We start from the raw sequence: 26483 nt of genomic DNA, 5'->3' as shown, positions 1-26483 counted from the left end.
AATTCATTGTTTCTAATGACTTTATCACTTTCTAAAGGTGTGTTGAATTGTCACTGTGTTGAGTTATCATGGAACCAAGGAGAATATAAGACGCAAGTGTGAATCTATAAGTCGGGGACACACGAGGAAAGCATGGTACGATCAAGTGATTTAGATACTGGAGTCGGGCCATGTCAAGAGTCAGAATAATAAAAGAGTATGTATGAGACCATGTGTGAATTTGAATGAAGCAAGGAGTGAGTTCCAAAACCGAGTTTTTTTGGCGGTCCGTCTTCTCTGCCTACCCCTGCGGGGAAACGGCGTGATGGTTAGTTAGTTAATCGTGAAACAAAAAAAAAATTTTAAACATAATTTTAAGATTTGAACCCGATATCTCTGAATTCGTAGACGAGAGCCTTATGCACTCCTCTACTCGTTTACCTTTTTAGATTTTTTTCCTTGTTGAATATATTTTATAAAAAAATAAATTAAAGAATAATAATGTATTATATTTTGACAGCTAAATGAATATTTCAATTTCCCATAGTCCACGACAGATCTAGAGTTATGAGCGATTCAAATAAAATTAAAAGTATAATTCACAATAATTATTCGCGCTCAAGCCCACTGAGTTATTTCCAATAATCATCTATACAATATTATACCAAAGCCAACAGCTATGGGTGGCAAGTGCATGTTGCATGTCATTATATTCTAATCGTCATGAAAAATATTTATGTATTCAAATTCAGATGAAGTCACCAAGAAGGGTGGATGGTGCGATGAAAAGGGTCAGAAAGATAATGTGATTCATATCGGTAGATTTTTAACGATGTCTAACAACAAAATATCGGCCCATGGTACCACTTTTATAAACTGATTAAATAAAACGCAATTTCAAAGTTGTGCTCACACCGAACATGGGCGTTTCACGGGTTATTTTTTCGTCCAGTTTCCGCACGAGGATTAGAGATGTAAAAATCAACCCGTAATAAAAAAACGATTTTTTTAATACGAGTATGTACTTTTATTAACAGATGTATTTAAAAATATATCTATTTTTTTGGTTTGACTGATGATTGAACCTTCCTTCCCAGGAACTGGCTCTTAAGTGCTGTAAATTTTTAAAATGTCTTTAAAAACTTTTTTTTTTGGTTTGATTGAGGATTGAACGTTCCTCTCCATGGAGGAAGCTGTAATGTCATCCAATTTCAGAAGTGCGTATATGTCCATATGCGTTATTGATATAAAGCATTATCATCAACAACGAGTCCATCTGCCTAATTTCGATATCGGGATGCGGGTTAATTTCCACTCCATTCGTACATTCAAAAGTGAAATTTAAAAATATGTATTTAAAAATGGACGTTTTCTATTATGGTACATAGATTTTCTTACACTTTAAAAGGGGCATACATTTTATATAACATCTGTCGTCGATAATTGTTTTTCAGGAAATTTTTCACTTTTGTTTTTAAAATATTGATAAATAATGGCAACGGAAAAATAAAATTACGGATGCTTTCATGTTGTGAACTATGGTTATGTTCAAAGTGTAGGTACCTTCCCATAATATTATTTCCTTCTCTACTGTCAACTGTCCGTATGAAATATATACACAAACCATTACAATAACCACTTCATTGTATACAACCGTACCTCATAATATTCAGCGAATTATTTTTATTTTTTCATTACCGCATTTATTATTGAATTTTATTCTATTTCATCTCAGTTTTATTTTATTTTATTTTAATTTATTGCTCATCATGGGTGAGGCCCACATTATCAAATAATATAATTAATAATTTTAATATATCCCTATTAAAACTTTCAGAAAGAAGAATAAACATAGGTTTAATAGTACTACATAAAATACTTCATTACAAAATTGACTGTCCTGAGTTACTCCAATTAATCAGCATCCACATACCCAAAAGATCTTGCCGAAATTTACTACCCTTTTATTTTTACAACACCAGGACACTGTCTTATCAAAATTCCCCGATTCCAAGACTTCACAGTCTCGGAAATAAATACTCTGATCTGGGAGATATATTTCATCTCAAAAATAATCAATATAAATATTCTTTATTTCAATTCTTTTATATATCGAGACACAAATAGACATCTATAATTTCCGCAATATATATATATATATATATATATATATATATATATATATATATTCTGGCCAATTTTGAGCTCAAAACATTGTAGCGTCCGTATATCGGACGCTGTAAGTCGTTGGACGCTGCAATGCTATGGAGTTTTTAGGGGTCGGACGCAACAAATGTAGCGGGATATATATATTTATTTTTATTTTGAATATCTATTTATGTGAGACTTCTTATCATTTTTACTAATGTATCTTATTTTATTATATGCTTTTGTTGTAACATTTAATATTTTTTTATTTTTTCGTTGTATTATATTTCCTTTATTGTTTTAATTTGGTAGAATTTATAATAACTCTGATACTCTACTATTAAACTTTGTAGTGTGTAAAAGCCCATTAGGGCGTGTAATAATAACAAATAAATAAATAATGTTTTAAAGTATGTAAGATCATTGTATCAAATAAAAAAATATTATGTAAAGTAAAGATTTTCCATGTGGTAACAGTTTCCATTTGGTGATCGGTATGAAAAAACATCGTGTAAAACCCCCACAACACTGAACAACACGTGAACATTATTCCTCCACTAGCGGCTTGTGATTTTTTTTGTGCTTGATGAAAATATATTCTTTGGATTTTTTATCTGTGATAAATGTTATTTTTGCAGTCTCGTTAAGAGTCTGATAACCAGCCGCCACTGCCTTCAGGTCCACTTATGTCCATGGAAAGATGAATTCTGAAGAGGCACTAGTCGCCTCCAACTGCAATATTCCTTGTGACAGTGTCGATGGTTTTTTATCAAACAACTTGTTTTATAGCCATCTGCTTTATATATTCGCCTTTATGATTATCGTGGTCAACTGTACACAATGAACAACTTACTTAAAGAGTATTTAAAGTAGACCGGAGACGATTAATATCAATTCTCAAAGTGCTTACGTCATTGAAAATGTGCATTGAAGTGCGATTGATGTACTTTCATTCGACCCAGACTTCTGCGGAAACATAATCTAAGTGTGCAAACACAGTGATAACCCTTGAAATTTTCTTTTCATCGCGATATAATGGAGTTATAAGTAAAACAAATCTCGTTCCGTGCTAACTGAATTCCGAAGGGCTCTATAGATAAAGCCAATTGAAAGACGATTGTCAATCGTACAGCAAAACGATCATTCCTCTGCGTCAATGTCGCTTCGCTATGGCGTTTATGCTTTCGATTAAAATACGCATCATTCCCTCCGGTAGTCTAAATTGTCAATCGCATCAATTGCATCACTAAACGATCAATTAACACTGGTCAATCGCTTCAAAGACTTAGATTGACGTAATTATTGACAATTGCTATTTATTGGTTTAGTTATCAATTGGCTCTTTACACCATTGTTTTAGTAAGGACATCGCTGGAGCACGGCGATGTCTTTATATTTATTATTAAAAAAATAACAAATAAAGTAATTTTTTAACGTTATTTAATTGTTTGCTTTCATATAAGACTCCATTTATGCACAGGTACTTAAATGGGTATAAGTCAAATCAGTTAGTCGGAATGTCCTCAGGGGAAACGACAATGTTTGCACCCCGCAGTGGAAGACAAAATCTACCCGGTTACCTGTTGAGATAGTAAATAATATTATTTATTCCCCGAACTCAATTAAACCAAATCAAGCTTTCTAACCTTATAGAAACAAGAAATATAATATACCCAAGAATGATATTTGCTTTTCTGGAAAACCACATTATTCATTAATTTAGACGCCAATTGGGCTTTTACAAACGTAGATATAAAAAAATACAGGAAATATTTATTTTTGGAATGACGTAATGAGTAAAACCTTAAATTGTAATATTATTATAATTGATGACAATATTAGCTACTCGCAAACAAAATTTTGCAACGGAAAATCAGAAAAAGAGGCGCCGCTCTACCAACTGAGCTAATGGGACCCCATGTCTTTCGGTCATATTTAACTGTTTCATACTTCGAATAAGAACTACCAAAATTATCTGAGGGTCCTGGGTTCAAGTCCTAGATGTGACCTTATCTTTTTTTTTTTTTTTCTGTTTCAAATGTTCGTTTAAGAATTGCTATTATTGTCTTCAATAATTAAATATATTAATTATATAACAAACTGATACAGTTAAGGATTATTGAATACATCAGAATGTATATTTGATTTTTTATTTTACATTTTTTAATTAAAATTAAATATTTCGACAGAGCAAGTTTCATTTCCAACACGATGATGCACAAGAATTGTAACAAAAATTAGAGTCTCATGTTGTATTTATTGGGTACGCGATAATTATGAATAATATTTTTCTTCGCTGTGACAATTCCGGTAGTTTAAGTAATTACATTATGAAAATAATACCGTAACACACAAAACCAATATAAAACACATATCACTCACAAACACACAAGATTATATATATTTCTCTTTAAATGTATTATGTATATTATTTTTTTTATATTATAACATGAAGGCCTCAGCACGGGTAAGCACCCAGTGAGGCCAACATTACTGGATAACTATGAAATGTAAAAAAAATATTCTACCAAAATAAAAAAATAGTCGATTTACGTCATCTTCTTAACACTGTCGTATTCGTTCACTTTCATTTTTCCTCGAATGAGAAAAGTTAAAAAACAAATTCACACATTCGTTTTCAGGCAGTCACGGGAACTCGTGACAATTTAGAGAATTTTGTAGTAAAAAATACAAAGCAATTCATTGTTAAACAGAAATAGATTCCCACAGGTGACAAATGTGCTTATTCGTAGTTTCCAATTGTATTCATATTTATTAGATACACTCCCACGATTTCACACTCACTGCGACAGCTTCTGAAAAAGCTTTAGTATTGTTAGAGTGGCCCTCGAGGTTATTTTTCAAAACAGCGGCGCTGTACAAATCATCTAAACGTTATTATTATTATAGTGTGTACATAATTTTATATTGTTTATTGGGATACTACTGGGAATCGACCCCAGGAACTCTGCCTTACCGGTACAACGCCTAAACCAACACAGCCATTGGGACCTCATAATTTTTACTTCATTTTTGTCGATCTCATATTTCAAATTTTGAATTAACAATATTATCTTCAATTAATATTTCCATGGTTACAAAGTTTTAACGAATGTTTTTGTAACTTAGAAAGTGTCTCAGATAAACATATCCGATTTTTTTTATATATATGGGAAGCCTATTGACTTTTTCTAAAAGCCTAATTGAATATTCAATATTATTGGGAAAGCTTTATGAATATTATACCTTTCTATGTAATATATCATTGAAGAAGAAGTTAATACTAATAAATCTAAACAAAACATTTCAATGACACAAAATTTATTGTGTCAAAAAAATTAAAAACAAATACAGTTTGCAATAACGACGTATGATGGACAAGGTGATTTTAATTTTTGTTTATCAGAATTTCCATTAAATATGTTTAATGGGGCGATGAAAACATTTTCTTGGGATTATAATTCAGTGTTGCGGTGAATAATATATTATCTCTTCACTCCGTATTATTCTTATAAAAACAGAGAAAAAAGTGTTTGCGGGACAAGTGTTTTAATTCCTCATCTATCATTGCAATGCCGCTATAAAAGCGTAATGTCGGGTTGTTTGTATTACTAAATGCGGTGACGAATCCTCCACCCAGCTTCAAAGGAAAAAAGAACTCACGATGTGTTTTCCTTATATAAATCTCGCCGCTTTATTTATAGGAATAAAAAAATATATCCAGTGAAAAACTGGTTTAAATTCAAAGGGCCTAGAATCTCCGACGATACATCGTTAGTTCAAATAAAGTCTGGGAGGTTAGATGTATAGCAAGATCCCCGTGACGGCGACAAGGCGGATGTTCTTCGAGTCTCCGAATCTATTGCATTACTTTGGTAGGTATTGTGTTTACACTTTCACCTCGAGAAAAGAAATCGTGTTCGGCTTGACGCGTCGTTTCGCTTGACCTTGTGGAGAAAACTCCGTATTCTGTAGATGTTTAACTGGTCTCACATTACATTGGTAACTCTGAGATTATATCATTAATTAGATTCAAAAAGATTTACATAACCGACGCCTCTATTTTCGGTTAAACTTGATTTTTTTTAATGAATGGACCAGGTAGATAATGATCAACGGATGAAGTTCATTTAGTTAGAATGTGGTGTAAAAAAGTAATCTACGTAGAACTTTAATTCATTTCTTGTCCATTACGAAAATAAAATGCATTATTCGATCATAAATTTAATGTACGAGTATCTGCTCATATGCAATATATGCAAATATAATATTATTATTTTATATTATTGCACAATACACAATTTTAGTAGTGTATGTCACACTGTTTAGAATCTCAAATTCACTAGGAATTGCGACGATTTAATACGTTTTATGAATGCACCAGACAGATAAATTGGCGGAAAAATTACTCGAGCAATATCACGCGAATTCCAGGCCAGTTAAAAATGTTAAATGCACATTTTCCTCGGATTATGTTACTGCCTCGACCGGTGACCATGACACCCGACACCCGTCTGGTGACACCGTCACCCCATTGCATTAACACAACAACCCAACAACTTTAACCACATCATCATAAGCAACGGTCTACCCACTAGATACTGGATGAGTGTCTACTAATGCTGCTTCCACTCTAGAACAGAACTGTTGAATTTTTAGCCCTGTGTGTTCTTATTGGTTGATTTTTCAATTACCAGAATGAAGAATATACTTCAAGTAATAAGTGCATTTATTTATTTGATTTTCTTTCGTTAATTTCCGTTTTTTCGGGTGATTCCCAGCGACCCAAAGTTGAGTTTACCTACTTTCAATTGTTAAACCCACAGAAAAGAAAAAGCAATGAAGTTTTGTGGGTGTCTGGTAATATCAAGATATCTTGTTTGTTAATTTATCCAACCGGCTGCGCCAGTTAGTTGTGAATGGATTATTGAATTAATAACTTCCACTTCATAACAAAAACACAATGTCTTTGTTTACAATAAAAACTCATATAATCACAATGTGTTGGTCGACTTGGAGGCTAACTTCTATTATCTGGTTCTCGAAACCTCACGGCTCTCCGTACCATGGTAGTCTTGGTACCTACCATGACCTTCATGAGGGCCTTCCCTATATACTACCGACATCTGATGGATAAGTCTATAACCTCTAAGATCTTGATACACTAGCGCCATCTATGCACTGTGGCTCGAACTACCACAGTTTTCATATGTTGAAATTCTGCCTCGAACAAATAATCAATTTATTTCGCCTTGCCCCGGGTCTATAACTCCAAAGATCTTGTGTAAATTTAGTTTGCTTTCGATCAAAATTCTATTGATTTTCTTTTCAGTGTATGAACCTATCTTCTTTCTTGTATTGAATCCGATGGATTTCCACTCATATGTTGACGCACTTGTAACTGTTCTAACCATGTTGTTTTATCCCTTGCAGAGATTTCCGTCCCACGAGCCTGGAGAAGCGTCAGGAAGTGTGCCGGCTGCGCGTGTACGAGGTGTTCGCGTGGGGGGGCCCCCTGCTCATCGCCGGCGTGGCCGCAGCCCTGGACCGCCTGCCCCCCGATCCGCTGCGTCCATTCCTGCGCCCCCGCTTCGGCGTCAGGAACTGCTGGTTCTACGGTGAGCTTTCACTTTCAGCTGAATTTTTACTGGAGTTTTCGAAAACAGATGTATACAGTATTAATTATTGTCCTCTCATTTTGAATGTCAAGTGTGCAAAATTTCATCAAGAAGTTTCAAAATTCTGCTTTAAGAGATAAGAATAGGGGGTGGCTGTGGTTTCTCGAAATTTCGCGTAATCAGTGACCTTCTACCTGTTTTGAAGGTTAATTTTGTAAAATTTCATCAATCTCGGAATAAACCTGTAGATTTGCCGCAGACACTCTTCAAATAAATAGATATAGATTGAGAATTTCCGAATTTCTGTTGAAAAAAGTCGCTACAGAAGCCTGTAGTATATACCAGTGGATCATAACCTCTTGATGTTTCCCACTGGAAAAGACAATTTCACTTTGAAATTCTTCGAAATTGTACGTTGAACTCTCTCACCCCAAAACACCGAGAACTTGATTTTTCACCGACGCTGTGTAGAATGTAGAATGTAGAATGGCCCATAACTTTTAGTTAGAGAATCCAAGAGGAATCCGTGAAAGAGTCATGAACTCCTTAATTATATCCCATTTTTTTCACTTCAGAGACTTCCGACTCGCAACTCGAGAGGTTTGTGTCAGTGAAAAATTACACCTCTTTGAATAATTTGAGAATTTACACCCACTTCGATGTACACAATTTATCATGACATTCTTGAGCCGGGCTAGCAAGAATAATTTGTAGCAATTGTCTCATTGTTTCGCTAGATATTTTAAGCAAGTGCCCACATCTGAAATGGTTTTATTAAGCTTGATGACTCCTTATATTTTGACACGTTAAGTGTATCTGCCTGTCTAATACTAATAATTATTATGTACATAATTATTCATGCAACTTTCCATATAAAGAGTGCACTTCCATTGCTATCAAAAATTGCCCGTCACAATTTTCGCTATTCTGATGTATTGATAACTGAAAGAAACGGGAGTCAAAACCGACTCCGGTTTTAGCTTAGATGGCTAATAAAAACTTAGCTACGGAGTATGCGACTGTTATTATTCCAATTTATCTTTTATCGTCAGTTATCTTTATTTTTTTATTATATTTTCCATTATAAAACACAATACATTATTATAAATATTATATCCTTCTCGGACACTGTAATCACAATTGTGTGGATAAGTAAGTTCAATATTTAATTTCGGATGGTGCAAATGCTTCTATAGGCTTGGGACTGGACTCGATCGATTGTGAGCATGACTAGCTACTTGAAAAATATTATTTTGTTGGGTAAATTATATATTATATGACTAGAAAGATGTTGAAAATGCATAAATGTGATGTCTACTTATTTATTTATTAATTTAAACGCCCTGATGGGCTTTTACATTATACATATTTTACATAATTTACTGCATAATATAGTGACAACAGAATTATTTTTAAAACATCAACACAAAAATAACAAATATTTTTAAGTTCACAACATATCTACAAGAAAACAACAAATATACGTAATCGCTCTTTAAATATGCTACATGAAAATGTCATTCAGGTATCTCTTGAACACTGGCAAACTTATATTAAATATGTCGATATTTGAGGTGAATTTGTTTCCAAGTGTGTGAAAGCGAGAAATAGGCGCATGTATGTGATAGTTGGTACTAAAGTTATTGTTGCAGAATAATATATTTTGCCTAGTTGCTCGAGTAGGTACTCTGAAATCTATGAGTTGCAGGAGTTCACAACAGTCTAGTTTGGATTGAATAATCTTAAATAAAAAAGTTATGTCATTTATTTTTCTTCTGTTTTCTAGGGAATGCATTTTAAGTGTATTTAGTAAGAATGTATAGTTTATGTGTTGAATAGGTATCTGTAATTTGAAGTTAATAAACCGTAAAATTTTGTGCTGCACACCTTCAATATTTTTTATATGAATCTGGTAGTATGGGGACCGCACTATTGAATTGTGTTCTAACAAACTGCGTACTAGCGACAGATACACGATTTGTACAACCTCCAACGACTCGAAGTCTTTGATGGTTACTTAGTCTATCAAAATAAGTCAACTGTTTTTTGAAATTTCATCGCAAATAATAAAATGTTTTTTGTTAACTTACCTACGAATATTTCGTTCTTTCGGCACTGTTGAGACTCAATACTCACAATTTGTGAGAATTGCTTTTCCTAAGAAAAATGATTAATAAAAAACAAAATATTTTCTTCTTATATTATTACAATAAAAGATTTAAAAAAACCCGTTTTTCAATAAAGCTCGGATTCGAAAGGAATATACAGCCATCAATAATTCATAACGTGATCAATCCTTGATTCAAACATGGCGAATTTATTTCGTAACTTCTGTAAAGTAACGCCAGCTGCAGGAGATAATTAATATCGAATTACTATTTCGCTTTAGAAACTCGTTAACCTATTTTTAATAATTAAAAGAACTTGGATATTTTTGCTAATGATCTGTTGAGTTATTATCATTTGTAGGACTGAATTATCCGGCGAGAAATCACGGGTGTTCAGAAGGCAATAAATCAACGAAGCAATAATAGATGTCTTGTAAAAAATTATGTTGTCTTCGTTGTCTGACTTAATAATATTTATTACTCACATTAGTGTTAGAAGATAAGGTAAAGGCACTGTCATTAAACAGCAATTAATTGATCCGTTTAGTTTTTGTATTTAATACTAGCTGTACCCCGTCACGCGTTGCTGTGGCTCAGTCTGTCGTTGCAGATAGAGAAACAATAGCGCGCGTTGCTTTTATGGCCGAATTACACCTGCCGAGTGCTCGGCCGAGTCACTCGCTTTGTTACTCCGTCGAGAAACTTATTGGAGAGTAAAGGTTATCACTTGAATAAGAGACAGTGGACGAGTCAGTTCGTTGAGATTAATTTAAAGTGTTATTGTCATGGTTTCAAGTATGAATAATGAGTTTTATAACAACGTCAAAAACTCATAATAATAGTTTTTTTCCAGAATGTATGCAGGGGTAGTGCGATGCAAAATTTTTAGATGAAAAAAAGAAATAAGATAAATACTATAAATCCTCGAAAAGCACTCGGTAGGTGTTTTCAAATGAACCCTTTTACCTTTCGCAGGTGATATCTATAACATAAAACACACGCGTATTCGATTGCAACGTTGTGTCAATATTTCAAAGCAATCAATAAGAACTTCGGATATTTAATATTTTGAACAAACGCACATTTACATTTTTATTTAAATAGATAGATTATTATGTAATGTACAAAAAATGAATTTAACACAATTACTGAAATGTAAATTAAAAAAAAAACATTGATTCATAGACGCATAGATTGGAAGAACTCGAGAAATTCGACGTGGGCATATTTTGTGATCCAAAAGTTGGCCAATCGGGCCTTAAATTTCATATACAAGACATTAAAGTGGTATGGGGTTATACGGTGTGAGGAAAGTGTACGAGAGACAGAGCGTGTGTTAAACGGACTATAACCAATTCAAATCTACATGGAAGGCATTTCATGTGGTGTTATTAACCTAGTTACTCTAAGGTATTATAAACTATGTTTCAATTACATAAAATACTAAAGGTCAGTTGTTTCACAGAATTTGAACAATTCATTAAATTTCGAGTTCTGTGAAAGTTCTTATTCCATTATGGATCAATTGTTTCACGGAACTGAAATAATTTACGGAACGTTAATAGAACTTTCACAGAATTTGAAATTTGATGAATTCGGCTTTCCTGAAACGTTGAGAATGAATCAAATAAATAATATGTACTGTTCGTGCAGATATTCAGCTTGTTGATTAACTTTAAATGAACTGTGTGTTTTTTTTAATTGACAGGTGACATGGAGATTCTAACCTTCTTCTTTGGACCAATCGGCATCCTGCTTTTTGTGAACTTGCTGCTGTTCGCCTCCACCGCCAGACAACTAACCTGCGGCTTGTGGAAGAGGGAGGATGTCAAATCTACCACCGAAAGGTAATTGCTGATTACTGATAAACAATATACAATTATAATCACACCTTTTAGAATTATTCGCTGTGTTCTGCGCCACCTAACGTAAATAGATTGGTTTAAAATGAATTCCTATTTATGTCAATTGAAACTCATGGGAATTACTAAAGTGTTTTCCAATACGAGGTGTTATTTTGAATAGCCCGCTATTTCGGTATACGTTACTTTTGAAGCTGTCATTTTTTGACATTTGGCAAGTAGAAACTACGCCATTAATAAAGATGGAACGATACACGCTTCAAAAACGCATTGAAATTATTAAACTTGATTGAATCAAATGCAAATCATCTTGAGTGATGAGGCCCATTTCCACCTAGGTGGCTTCGTCAACAAGCAAAATTGTCGCATCTGGGGCTCGGAAAACCCAAGATTTATTGTTGAAATGCCTCTCTATCCTCAACGTGTGACTGTTTGGTGCGGTTTATGGTCCGGCGGAGTCATTGGACCTTACTTTTTCGAAAATGAGGCTGGAACAGTTACGGTGAATGGATTGCGCTATCGAGAGATGATTAATTTTTTATGGCCGGAATTGGATGATATTGATCTGGACAACGTTTACTTTCAACAAGACGGCGCTACGTGCCACACAAGCAACGAAACCATTGATCTTTTACGGGAAAAGTTTCTTTGAATATCAAAATAACACCTCTTATTGGAAAATCCTGTATATATTTAGCTACGTCATATTATTATGCCTTATTGCACAAGTCAAGCTGATAAACCGGGCCCCCATTAATATAATACATCTGATGACTCATTCCCACAGTTCAAATGTCTATTTTGTTTTTTTATTACTAAACGGTGATATAAAATTGTTCTCTGATACGTATCGGTAATAAAATTAAGAAATTTGATGGTGGAAGGTGTAACTAATAATAATCTTTATGCAGGCTGACTTACTTAAACCAGTGATTCCTGACATTATTTGGAGTAAAAGATTGCAAATGAAATTTTAGCATCCGATGACATTTTTTTCTTTTTAACTAAAAACTGTTCAAATATATCCGTATGTATTGGACAGTTAGGGTCGGGGTGAGGGTTTGGGCGGTTACACGGCTGAGACCAGTGACGACACATCAAAGATTTTTTTCGTTTATTCTGAAAAAAAAAACTTTAAAATGTCGCCGGAAACCAAAATTTTATTTAATTTTTTAACCAAAATAAAAAAACATCCTGTATTTTTATTTCTCATATTATAATTTATCACCAATCAAAAGTGTAATTTTTATCTTCCGCTATTTTTCAACGAAAACATGAGTTAGATTTGTTTATATTCAAAGAGTTTTCGACAAAAAATTAATTATCGCTATAAAAATATCCCATCTTTCGAAGTCATTAAATTTCGACATTTTAATATAACCAAGGGCCAATGTGTCACAGTTGCTTCGATAGCCTCAGATTAAGAGAATCAATAAAATAAATCAGTGGGTAGCGGCGGACCATGAAATTGAACCGTGAAGAGGGTATAAATCGTTTTAAATAGGGGAGAGTGTCACCCCGTTTCTCTCTCCCACCCCCAACCCACACCTCCCCACCAGCCCTCATGTTATTCTTTGGGCAGCCACCACATCGGTGCGATACTTAGTGAAGACTGACAACCGCCCATCCATGGTCTCGTAACAAAAAAGCCGTAATCTACTACTATGTAGATTTAACCAGAAAATTAAATGACAAAGGTCGGAGATTCAATGATGTTATTATGATTTCACAGTGTCCGGAAACCACTACTACTACAAGCGGGAAACCGTTGAACCTACATCACATTTTTTGGAGTCGATTTTGTAATTTAACTTTTTGATTTTTGAGTAAATCGTCCCCGAAATTGAAAATTTTAGGTCAAAATTGAAGAAAAAACCGATTGCTAGGGGGTTAACATCATCTGTTTAATGTCTTTTAAAATGCGTCGAAGCGTAGACCCGGCTCTAAGAGTCTTTTTTGTAACCCTTTAGTTGCCGAAAAATACAACAAATATAATCGAAAAATATCCTAAACAATATAACACATTTAAATAAATTAATAGCAACCACATCATTATTAAACAATTAAGATAACATTAGTGTGGGGAAAACAGAATTATTTTGTTAGTAAATCGGTAATAAATCATTTTAAACTGGGAGGGGGTAAAATAGAATCATATAAATAAGTCGTCTAAACGTGGTTAACCTTCCAGCGGGCGCGCTGTCGTAAAATTTACGACAGACGCGCCTTTTCGCTTCCCCCACTCTTACCACTTATTCGTCAGCATCGAGCTTCGAGCTATGCTAGAGTCAAATCAAATGTCAAACATTTACCGCAAGATATAAATGTTTTTCCCAAAGTGAATTACGGTCGGGCAGTTTAACCGATAACAGAAGAAGAAAACAGAAGCTTTCCAAAACGCAATTTTTGTCGGTTATGTGCACTGGATAAGAAAAGATCCTCAGCATCAATGAAGTGTTGCCGTTGCCAGTCCATTACATGCAAGAACCATTCTTCAGTTGAGGTGGTTTGTAAAAATTAAAGGATGAGAATATTGATTCTGACTAAATAGGTCGATAAAATATATTTTTTTGAAATATTAACATGTTTAGAGTGTTGCTTCGTTTTTTTTTAAGAAAGTCAAATAATTACTGCCTATTATCATTTTTCATATCCTTAAAAAAATTCCCTAACATTTGTGTAAGAAAACAACACTTACATGGAGAAAACTCGATGACGTAAAATTTACGACAAGCGCCCGCTCTAGGGAAATTTCTCAACGCGCCCGCTGGAAGGTTAAAACCACAGTTTGAAAATGGCCTTAAAAGCCGAAACAACAATAACAAAAACAAAAATATACTTGCAGAACTTAAAAATTATATTATTAAATTAGATTTTAATTAAATTAAAATATATAAGTATATATATATATATATTAATTTAATTAAAATTTAGAAAATATATGTATATCCGTACACCGTGTATTTTTTATGACTGTGAGCTAATGAACATAATAGTGTTGACATAAAAACTCGCGGTAGAACGTTCTATAAAGGAATATCGATAGGGTGGTTTTCTTTCGCGGGTTTTTAGTACTTATTAAATTATGTCTGCAAATGGATCGGATGTGGATCCCATTTGGCGCGAAGCTTTATCGTATTTCCTCATTGTTTCCCGGGAGATAGCAATCCATTCCACAATAATATAAAATAATAAAATTATATGTATCCAATTTCGCAAAGAGAACTGGCTAAACAAATCAGTCGCGTGCTCTCTGCTCACATGGAACCAATAGACTAGACTCTCGTGTTCTATGGTCAACAAATAATTAGAGTTTTTACCAATGAGTTATTCGACTGTTTTTTAATTTAAAATAAATCAAATAAAAATTATTTAATTATTACGTTCCGCAAGTATTTTTGTTTTTATGATAGCTATTTCAACGATCAATGTCATTGTCAAACTGTGCCACATTGTGACGACATATTTATAATATGATTTTATCTAAACCCTATTTTATTCGATTTACTTCAAATAAAAACAACAACTAAAAATTAAATGGAGTTCTACAAATTAAACATAATAACAATAAAAAATAGTATAAACATTGTAATATTGATACTAACCACCTACTAATTAACAAGTTTTAAATAAGAGTCCGACGACAGCGCGTCGGCTATTTGTTGGTAGTCAGAGCTGCTTAGGACTCGTTTAATTTTAATTAGTAATTAAGTAGCATGTTTATTGGCTATGTTGTTATTTAGCGGTCTTCTTTGACAATGGTAGTCATTAAATACTTACACATTATTAGATCTTAGATTTGCAGACGCAGATTCGCTGCCTCTAGGAGTACTGTAGATAAAAAGTATTAATATATTTACTATTTTGCCTTTTCTAAATATTTTTTTTATTCTAATTTTTATTAAATAAATATATGTGGAATAGACACAATACTTAAAAGTAAAGTCGGAATCTTAACGACTTAAGTGAAGAAAGGTGTGTATAAAAATATTCGGCGCACGGCCCAGCATATTGGGCGGACCTACTGTCGAATTTGCCCCAGTAGGCCTAGAAAATGGACCTTTCCGCGGGGCTTATTTTAATTAATTCTGATAAATGTATTAATAAAATTTCAGATGTTTCTAACTGAATCCCTCGGGAAGTTGCTGATGCATCGCCTAGAAAAATAATCTGGTGCTTACCGCCAATTTTATGTTATGTCTTACGTTTAACAAACTTTTCCTATGAAATAAAGTTAAATTACGAATTCGTCGGAATTAAGGAATATGTGAGCTTAGAGCAAACCCCCGTTATTAGAGTCTTGTTGCGTCTTAAACCCGACAACTTTCTTCTCGTATGGTCATTTTACTCGTTTTCATCAAGAGCCATGCGAATCCGAGTAGTTCTAATAGATAAACATAGATGCGATAAAATGGCTTCTCTTATAACACCATGTAATGCTGTTTGGTAGACATCTAGTGCGATTATTATAAAAACTCCGTTTTAAGTTATGAAGTATTCTGTCAATTTATATGTCATTCTGTTTTATAATAGAATTGGGTTGTTCCACTGTACAGAAAAATCCTAGAAGTGTGATTTGAAATAAAACTGATGTCGCTATTTTACATAAGATCTTCCAACTTCCAGGTCCCACACAGGCCAACGAAATTGATTATCTGTTCATAAAATAATTTCAACAACTATAATTAAATAACTACATTACTATATAGTTAATTTATTAGAGAACTTTCTTTTGAAATATTCTGTGGTTGCTTCACTCAAATGTAAATTGTTAACAGGCTTAGTCCTAGTGAGGTTTTTTAAGAGAAAATACGTGATTTATGTATAGTGAGATGCATTAAAGAAATACATCCCGAATTGAGATAAAAATTAACCATACTTCATGCATACTGTAATGTATGGTAATAGGGTTGAGTACTTAATCGATAGATGGCGGTAGTCTTAAAGCTTACGGCAGAGTCCGTCAGATGTCGCTAGGGTGTAACAGGTACTTGCGAGATTATATTATCAGAGAGCAAGCTCCTGGGGAGCAGAGTTTTACCTACCCTCGGGTAACGATCAGTTCTAGCTAGCCAGACAGGTTATTGCAACGTAAATAAACACATTTATATAACGAACATTTTACTGTTTTAAAGAGTTCCCAACACCCGAAGTCTGCTTGAGTAAAGTCAAATATAATACATACAGACAAACCCACATCCCACTTCTGTTGTTTTATCTCTTCAGTGGGTTGTTAGGAGTGAGGTGCAAACAAAAGCACCCGTCTCATTAATCCGTTTAGTCCAAAGCCGTGTCCAGAATGAAATAAAGCGTTTTCACATGCTGTCATTCAATGGCAGGCTTACTACTTCACTCTGCTTATTGGGAATGGGGTGGTTACTGCTTACTGCGTGTTTTGGTACTTTTAGTGCTTAGTGCTTAGCCCTGGTGCGGTGTATGTTTCACCCAATCCCTCGACCCCGAAGTGCACATAATGCCCCCACTGTTCTGGCGATCGTACAAATATTGCTTATTTTATAGCCATAAGTCGTTACTCCAATCATAACTGGTACCTACTCAACCTACTCACATCATTAGGTAGTAATACGGGGTGTTAAGAGACTTAGTTTAACCAGTGGTTTCTGGGGTTATCTGAGTAAAAAATGTGGAAAACATTTGGTGTACGGTTCTTTAACATAATAATTAGAAAATGTATTTATTGGACAGTTAGGGTCGGGGTGAGTGGTTGGGCTGTTACTAAGCTGAGTCACCAAGTGACCAGTAACGAAATATGATTTTTTTTGTTTAAAAAAAAATCTTCGAAAATGTCACCGGAATATATCGGAACACCTGTTCATGCAGCTGCGCTTTTCCTGATAAATGTAATGATGAAATGCGGAAATATTAGGATTTTTATGAACCCGTGTATCGGCATGCTCATAATACATTCGTGTTTTACTAATATTTTGTTAGGAAATCTGTCAATTAATAATGAATAATTTCAGAATAAGGCCAGATTTTTAATAAATTAGCAATGTTTTGTACAAGTAGATCCCTGAGGCGTATGTGTGGTAAAACCATGTATGATCGTGTGAGGAATGTGGATATCCGCAAAGAGTGCAAGGCTGATGTAAACGTAATGAGTAAGATCAAGAAAGGGACGCGAAGAAAGGAGTGTAAGGAGAGTATACGATGCAAATGTGAATGGTAGCAGAAGTCGGGGACGCCCGAGGAAGACATGGCACGACCAAGTGAATCAGATACTTGAGTCGGGCCATGTCAAGAGTCAGAACAATAGAAGAGTATGTATGAGACGATGTATGAATGTGAATGAGGCAAGGAGTGTGTGCCAAGGCCGAGTTGTTTAGCGGTCCGTCCTCTCTGCCTACCCCTGCGGAAACGGCGTGATGGTTAGTTAGTTGTACAAGTAGTTTTCTCCATGTGTATTTTCTCGTTATATTATCGAAATAATACTAGATGCTCTCAATGAATAGATGAGGTTACCATTGTGACTTGTGACACCCATTAGATTACCTGCAAACTTTATTGAAGTACTCGTACACTTGCAGCGACTGATGTCTATTGATGAAATAACTATCTATCCGTAAGGTTCTGTTACGCGAGTTGTTTAATGATTTGTGTTGTTTGTTTGTTTGTTGCAGAGCCGCCCTGGGTCGCGTGTGCATGAAGCTGGTGGTGGTGATGGGCGTGACGTGGGTGGCCGACGTCATCAGCTGGGCCGTGGGCGGACCCAACTACGTGTGGTACATCACGGACCTCATCAATGCGCTGCAGGGAGTACTCATCTTCATCGTGGTGGGCTGCCAGCCACAGGTGTGGGCCGCCCTCAAGAAGATGTGGTGCCTCAAGAAGCTGCGGAGCAACGTTACCAACACCACGGGGGCCCCCATGCACTCTTCCTCGCAGGGCCTGCCGTCCATGGGGGACTCTGTCACCAACAACACTATCGCTGCCAACACCAACTCTAATGTCAAAATACCAATGGAAACCGTATGTTAAAAATCCTATCAACCGATAGGTAAATTGAAGACTTAATCTTAGCCAACCAAAGTATAAATCATCATCATCGTTTCAAATATTCGATAGAGTTGTGTTGTCATTATTATCATTTCTTAACATGACTTCCATTTGTAGCTTTAAGTTGATTAATACTCGTATGAAATTTACGAACTGAATTATTTTCCCATACACTGATATCACTGGTGATTCCTTCAATCGTTTTAAGGATTGAGTTGTGATTTGTTCCAATTGTAATTGTGAACTAAAAATCACTCCAATTAACAAATTAACAATTTATAAAATCATCGCGAATCTCCAACTGTTTCGGATGCCGTATCAAAACTACACCGGACTATTATTTATCAAAATCTTAATTATTCCTGGTGATTCTTTCAATCTTTCTAAGAATAGTTGTGATTTTCTCCAATTGAAATAATGTTTTACATCGTGAGCTAAAAATCACTCCAATCAACAAATTTACGATTTATGTGCGAACTTGTAACTATTTTGAATGCTTTATTATAACTATACCGGACTATTTATCAAAATCTGGCTACATTTATTGGTAAATTGTGTATCTATGATGTGGAAAAATTGTAATGTATACTTCTTAAGAAATATAATTGTGTATTATTATTATTGTGTGATAAACCAACTTACAGGAGGCTCCCTGTTGAAGTATTTTATTTAATATTTGTTTTTAGTCCTGTAAATAAGATGTTTAAGTTAATTTGACTAAAATACATTTATTTTAATTTGTACATATTTAAGTAGGTATACTGTGTACACCCAGAAATGTGTAGAAGATAATATAATACGATAATTAAGTTAAAAGATTATATAACTGTAAGGAAAAACAACTTCTGAATTATGAAGTTATAGTCATTATTAGGATTATTTTATAAAGTGTACACAACGATTTGTAGATTATATTGTTATGTTCTTTTTTACTTCCTCTTGCGAATTTGTATTTTTCTTCTCTTGGAAAAAAACATCATTCAACGACTCAAAAGGCAACTTTTATTCTTAATTTTTAGTTGCTTGTTTTTAATATTTTTATACTAAATATCGAAAGCTTTATTTCACTGTCAAACGTGATTTGCTTTAAATGCATTTAAAGCTTATTTATTTTTCAGTATTAACATGTCTATATCATTGCCTAATTAAAAAAAAAAAACAATATAAAATGAATATGTATATATTCCTGTAGACATTTTCTAAATAATTCACAATAAAAATCTGTAAGAAAAACTGCATTTCTTAGGTCATTCCTCCTTTGTTTTTACTTATAATATTAAATTACCTTGAAGTAGCAAAATGTGTTATGGATAGTGACAATGTGCAAAGTTTATATAAAACCTTGCCAAAAATGTATTTTAAAAGAATAAATGTTATTTTCAACTTTTTAAATGTTTTATTTCTTAAATCTTGTTTACTCTTATCTTAGCCTTAAAAGTGTATTATTATTATTATTATTACTAGGCAGAACTTTGGCAGCTTTCATGGCAAATTAAATTATGTGTTTGGCAAGTCTTCCGGCTGTGAACCGGTGCCGAAGGGATCTCTATGACAGTAGTTCTTCGGAGTAAACTTCCATTGAAATATCGGTAGAACAAGCGCAGCAAACCCACTGATGCGCGACACACGATAAACAGCAATCCATTCAATCATGTAGACCGCCTGTTTCTGCACATATGTTTTTCAGGGTTCCATGATGTTTCAATAAAATGAAAATTCAACACACCTTTAAAAAGTGATATAGAGTGTCGTGAATTGTCATTTTGATGACATACCCGGTCACCGTTTTTCATATACTTTTAGGGACTCTTACCAGAGGAATTTCTGAGAGTAAACATAATTTAAAGCGTGGTCCATAGCAGTTACATACCCGTAACACATGTGCAGAAAATGAGGAGTATATGGAATACAAAACGATGTTTGTAATTGGTATCAATTTTAAACAAACAGATAGAACTAACTAAAAGCCCTATTTTAAAGATGTTTCCTTTCTCCCTGGGCAATTCCCACCCCTCCCCGACCCCACTACCTACTCTGCTGCCCTGATGCTCTCTCCCTCACATTTATATACTTTCTCTTTCTTTATTGTTTACTTAATAATCTTCCTCTGTATTATATTTTAGTTTATATTTGTACTGTCCTGATGAAGGTTGAGTTCAACCGAAACCGGTCGACCTATATAAATTTAATAAAGTGGTTTAAAACAAAGATATTCTTTCATTTGTGTAATAATGTCAAGCCACAAAGTGTTTGCTTCCTTCGATAATTAAATATAATAAGAATTAATTAATGATGATAATTTTAAAAACGAAATACCTCCACACAATTTCTGTGCTTATGTCATGTATAAGCCCCTAGTAAACGGCTAACATGTACTACGAGAAATACCTGTATCCTGTCATTTACAAATATTACTCTACTGTCCTCTGTGCTCCGGATAACTGAAAACGCTGAAATGCCAAAGTGGCAAGATTTATCAACGAAAATATAGAAAATGTTAAAGAAATAATTTTGATTAACTACGCACACTCTTGCTTCTGGTAGAATATCCGGCAGCATCTTCCTTGCCAGCCAAAATAATATGTCGAGTCATTTTAGGATTTTCGACGAGTCACCTAAATCGTGTGCTCCTGATAATTCAACCTTCTCAAATGTGAATAACACTGCCCGAAGCCAGTGGGACTATGGCATCGCCAATCGGGGTATGTTGTTAGAATGAAGGGAGTGGGGAGGAAAGGGTGGTTGGGAAGTAGGTACCTGGTTTTTCATTATACATTTTTAAGTTGGTTTTAGTGAAAATGTAAGGAACAGGTTCCAATCTTGCTCCGGTAGTGCCAATAAACAGAAGATGATGGCAACATACACTTCATCCTGTTTTATTTGTTTTTTTTTTTTTAATTTTGATTACATTCATAAATAATGGTTCATATAAAATTAGTGTGCAAGTACTTAACATCTTTTATTTCGTAATACCTCTTTCAATAAAATATTTACCTTAATGCATGCTTAGTGATGACAATTAGTATGTATACATAATTTTATCATGAGCATGGATTCTAAAAGACGGTAAGTATTAGAAATTTTAAAAATTACTCATTACATCAACAATGAACATTCATTTACAATAGGTAAATATTACACATATTGAAGAATTTGTTAGATATTCTAAAATAGAACACATTTTATTGTTTTGCTTGAAAACATTGATGTCAAGTTGTCAAATAAACACACACAAACCATAAAATGAATAGATATAAAGTGATGCCCGTGCAGACTCTCGCGGACACTGAGAAATACTTGCGGAAACACCGAATCAAGGAATTGCTGGACTTCCTGATGGCGCATGTCATCATTCACCAGCCCGAGGAGCCCGTGCTGTACCTGGTGGACCTGCTGGATGAGTGCATGCTGGCAAGATTACAAATCAAAGATCCGCCGACATTGTTTGATACTGAGTGAGTAACGAGTATTGCTAGAAAAAATATTATTATTTTTCTCTTATTCCGCTTCACTCTTAATATGCAATATTTCACTTTCAAATAAATGGATTTAGCTTTATTAATTCAAAACATGATTTATTATGTCGGGGGAGACGGAAAAATACGCACTTTTAATTTTGTTTATTAAGTCACTTACTCGATATGTCAATTAGTATGCGATGCCGTTATATTCATATCAAGAGTTGGATTATATTCATAATATCGTATTAGAATTAAATCACAAACCAGTCTATACAACCTAGCGTAGCCCACAAACTACTTGAAAACTGGGATATAACTCTAAAGGGGACGCGAGCAGGCGTTATTAAAGGTTCCCCAACATTTATAGTAACTTTTAGTAATAATATGACTAAATTCAAGTATTAATTCAAAGTAAACATTCCATATTTACCGTGAAGCGGAATTCGTAACCTTTACCAAAATATTAATCTTGTCGAATTCTGCTGCATGCAAAGAAAAAAACACTTGATTCAACTTAAATATCTAATGGAGACAACTGAAGTCGGGGGCTTAAGGAAACATGCACAAAATAGGTTTTAGGGTGTAAGTTTGGGTTATTTTAATATTTTATGCGTATTTCCTAACCTTCAAACTTAACTTTGAGAAAAAATGGAACATTAATGCAGCTTTTACCATCTCCCACCACATAAATAGGTATTTCTTGTAGTAATTAAGTTGAAACTAAGTGCTATTTATTTTTTTGCGAATAAGCAATTCAGCAGAATTCAACAAATTTATCAAATATTTTCACTGTCTTTGTGAATTAACAGTATTCGGGAGTCACCCGATTCGGTACTAATGTTCTTCTGGAAAACTGATAGTGGAGACATTCTCCTACGATATGTTTGGTATTTTCTGTGTCCACGTTCACATAATTCAGTCATTTAGGCTTCATTTGGGAATCACATAAGCACAGTAACAACGAGGGAGAGAGAACCCTGGCAGTTAAATAGTTGGGTCCAAAACAAGGTGCTTTCTTTCACGTCTGAAGTTCACCACGACTCTTCGTGACTGAAGACCGAAGCAGACTTACAACTTGGTTCACCGGGAGTTTTGCATTTGGAAGGACTCCTTGATGCGAGAAGTTATTTCTCACAGCCTTTTCGTATTCCCCAATGGTTGCTGAGAACAGTATTAGAGATAGCATGGAGCCATCATGAAAGTTTTAGCAGTGTTTAGACGCAAGTCGATCTTTTGTGGTTTTAATGAAATAGTTTAACGTTTCAGGCACATTCAACAAATATTTAAGAGTTTCGACCCGACAAAGAGCGGTACAATTACCAAACAGCAGTTCAAGACGGGCCTCGCCTCCATGGGCATTGTGAACCCACACGAGCCGCTGCTGAAGGGCGGTATGGTCACTATGGATGTCTTTGAAATGGAAGCCAAAACATACTTGAACAATTATTTCACAACTTTTATCAATTCCAAATAAATCTGTCATTTAGGACGACAATAAATTTAGCTATTTTCGACATAGCTTTTTAATAAAAATCTTTTGACCTGTTACTATTCTCTTTTGATTCAATTACTTACACTTTCCCATACACTTTGTGAAGGTGTTATAATCCCACCACAGATAGCTGCGCCATATTTAAGTTAAACAAAATATAATGTTATTTGATACACCGATGAAACTGCTTTGTGGATGAGATAAGTACTTCAGAGCAGTGGCAACCGCAGACCTGAAAATGTGGCGGTTCACTGACAATCCGTACTTATAACAAAAAAAATATTTGGCAACAATAGGTAAAGATAATTCCACCTACTTTATTATCTCTTATGTATTCAACATTGATTACACAATTTTTTATAATAAAGTTATAAATTGACAGGAATAATTTATCATTATTTAGCACTATCAATACTAAAATAAACAATGACAATATTACGTCAAAGCTCACGGAAACGCCGCTAGACTGATCTAGTTAAAAAAAAAAAAACATGTGAAACCGCACAAAAGTCCCAACTGCTCCCAACCGTCTGGAGCCAGTGAGATAATGACATCCCCGGTGGGGGTATGTTGTGAGGCTAAAGGTAGTGGGAATATAAGGGGAAGGAGTTAGGGAAGAGGAAGGTGGGGACTTCCCCACTGCTGTTTAGATCTGGTCACCAAACACATCTAAAGCCATTTCAAGCAATGTTTCAATTCTGAATGGTGGTCTTACACCAGGATGAGAGAATCTTTCACTCTGAAATGTGTCACAAATATACTATATTAAATAAAACAAATTAATCAAAATTTACTTGTGCACACCGGGATTTGCACCCGCGACCTCCAGCTTGCTAATCGAGAGCCTTGTCCCTCGACCACAGAGTCCGTGTAGAGAAATCGATCTCCCTAAAGCAGGGTACTCACCTAGAGTGTAGAATGTAACGTATCTGATACTGTATCAATCTGCAAGTGGGTACGGCTCGTGCACGGTAACCGCGTATCCAGCTACGACCTCCCGGATCCGCCTTTAGTGCTCGCAGTGAAACCGCCGTCGGCGAGTCACTGCGAGCACACTGCACTCTACCCGCGAGCGGCTCGCAGTAGACTCGTGCCTACGTACACACTTGATACAGTATCAGATACGTTACAGGTTACACGGTTAGGTGAGTACCCTGCTTAATAATATTCATAAGGCATTACATGTATGTGCAATTAACATTTTCAATGAATTTTTGTATATTTTATAGTCTTCAGTAAGATATCATAAAGTAATTTTAGGCATTATAATTTACCAATGCTGCACATAAACACATTGTGTAACCAGCGGCCCTTGCTACAGAGCCATATTTCAGAGACGTTTTAAAGGGTTTCATCAAAATTTGAGCTATTTCTACAGCATACTTCTGCAATACCAGGGCAGGTATTCTTTTTTTTATTTTATTTTATTTTTTTTTTTTATTGCACAACAGATAGATTATCCAATTACTGTACAATTCTCAATTTGACAATCTTAACACCTATGAAGATAATTATTATACAAAAAAAACTTTAGGCTATTTAAAGAAGAATTATATATATCTAGTGCTTCTGAGATTTCATTCAATAGCACCATTCCTCTTGTCATGCTATGTTGTGCTAGAATATCTGTTCTGCCGTATGGTATTTTGAATAAGTCGTGTCGACGACTACGGCTGAAGTTTTCGGGCAAGTATAAACCATAGCATTCCAAGAGGAACGGGCTATCAATATAGTTATGGATTATGTTAAAACTAAGTATTGCAAGATTTGCATGACGTCTAGTTTCCAAGCTAAATCTATTTGTTGCCTCAAGTAAGTCCACATGGTGCATGAACCTTGGATAAGTTCCACGCATCCGCATATAGACATACCTGAGGAATTTTTTCTGGATTTGTTCCAGCATATTAATATACTTAGTTTGGTGCGGAGTCCACACACCACTAGCATACTCCAGCTTACTTCGTATGACGCCATCAAACATGGCTATCATTGCATCTGGGTCGTGAAATTGTTTACATGTTCTGGTGATAAATCCCAGGAGTTTGTAGCATGCTGTAGTAAGTCGTGATATGTGGTCCGAGAATGTTAGTTTGGGATCAAAGACGATACCGAGATCTTTATAGCTATTGACTCGGCATAATTTTTTCTCTTTAATGGTGTAATCAAAAACTACGGGCTTCTGAGAGCGGGTATATGTCATTGTTACGCATTTTTTTATATTAAATTCTAGTTTGTTTTTATCTGACCATTCTGCTATAGCATCAAGGTCAGATTGCATTTTTAAGCAGTCTTCGTAAAATATTATTTCCATCAAAAGTTTGAGATCATCCGCAAATAAAAGACATCTGCTATATTTTACACAGACCTGGATGTCGTCTATAAATATTAGGAACAACAGAGGACCAAGGTTTGACCCTTGGGGAATACCTGACAAGGCGGGGAATTGTTTAGATTCCTGTCCATTTATTGATACATATTGTCTTCTGGATTTTAGATATGACGCGAAGGGAAAAAAAAAGAAGGGAAAAAAAAAAAGGGAAAAACGAAGGGAAGGGAACGAAGAAAATTCTGTCAGGCCCACTAGTTTTGTTAACTTCTAGCCCACATAAGACATGGGATACCGTAAAATGTAGTTACATTGATCAATTTTCAACATCTCCAAATAGTATAAAATAAAGTCGCCATTCCCGTCTGTCTGTTTGTGCGCTTAGTTCTTCTAAACCACGTAACAGATTTTCACTATAATTTAGAAATTTTCTTCCGGAAGGTTTATGTATATATGTAATATGTACATGCAT

General features: G+C 34.7%; 2 protein-coding genes across 2 annotated transcripts in view; both read left to right on the top strand.

The window, feature by feature from the left end:
- The window catches only part of mthl1 (adhesion G-protein coupled receptor methuselah-like 1), a 215909-nt gene extending 196031 nt beyond the window's left edge, over positions 1-19878 (top strand). The window contains exons 3-5 of the mRNA XM_089634136.1: positions 7561-7745; positions 11562-11700; positions 18357-19878. Coding sequence (XP_089490262.1) covers positions 7561-7745; positions 11562-11700; positions 18357-18714 — 682 coding nt within the window. The 3' untranslated portion in view covers positions 18715-19878. The remainder of the gene's footprint in view (positions 1-7560; positions 7746-11561; positions 11701-18356) is intronic.
- A 2115-nt stretch (positions 19879-21993) lies between these two features.
- Positions 21994-23667, top strand: LOC149421898 (EF-hand calcium-binding domain-containing protein 10-like). The gene is made up of 2 exons (XM_089634332.1): positions 21994-22187; positions 23460-23667. The coding sequence occupies exons 1-2, from the start codon at positions 21994-21996 to the stop codon at positions 23665-23667; spliced, it is 402 nt and encodes a 133-aa protein (XP_089490458.1).
- Positions 23668-26483: the final 2816 nt, after the last annotated feature.

This window comes from Hesperophylax consimilis, chromosome 8 (genome assembly GCF_061612785.1).
Source record: "Hesperophylax consimilis isolate HC1 chromosome 8, BYU_Hcon_1.0, whole genome shotgun sequence".
NCBI classification, from domain to species: Eukaryota; Metazoa; Arthropoda; class Insecta; order Trichoptera; family Limnephilidae; genus Hesperophylax; species Hesperophylax consimilis.
Note: the sequence above shows the minus strand (reverse complement) of the source record. Positions and strands in the feature narration are given on the sequence as shown.

What these genes read in the sequence shown, in the direction of transcription:
- LOC149421898 (XM_089634332.1), top strand. Translation starts at nt 21,994, where the DNA reads ATGCCCGTGCAGACTCTCGCGGACACTGAGAAATACTTGCGGAAACAC. An exon ending in CCGACATTGTTTGATACTGA is followed by an intron (nt 22,188 to 23,459) that starts GTGAGTAACGAG and finishes TTAACGTTTCAG; the next exon opens with GCACATTCAACAAATATTTA.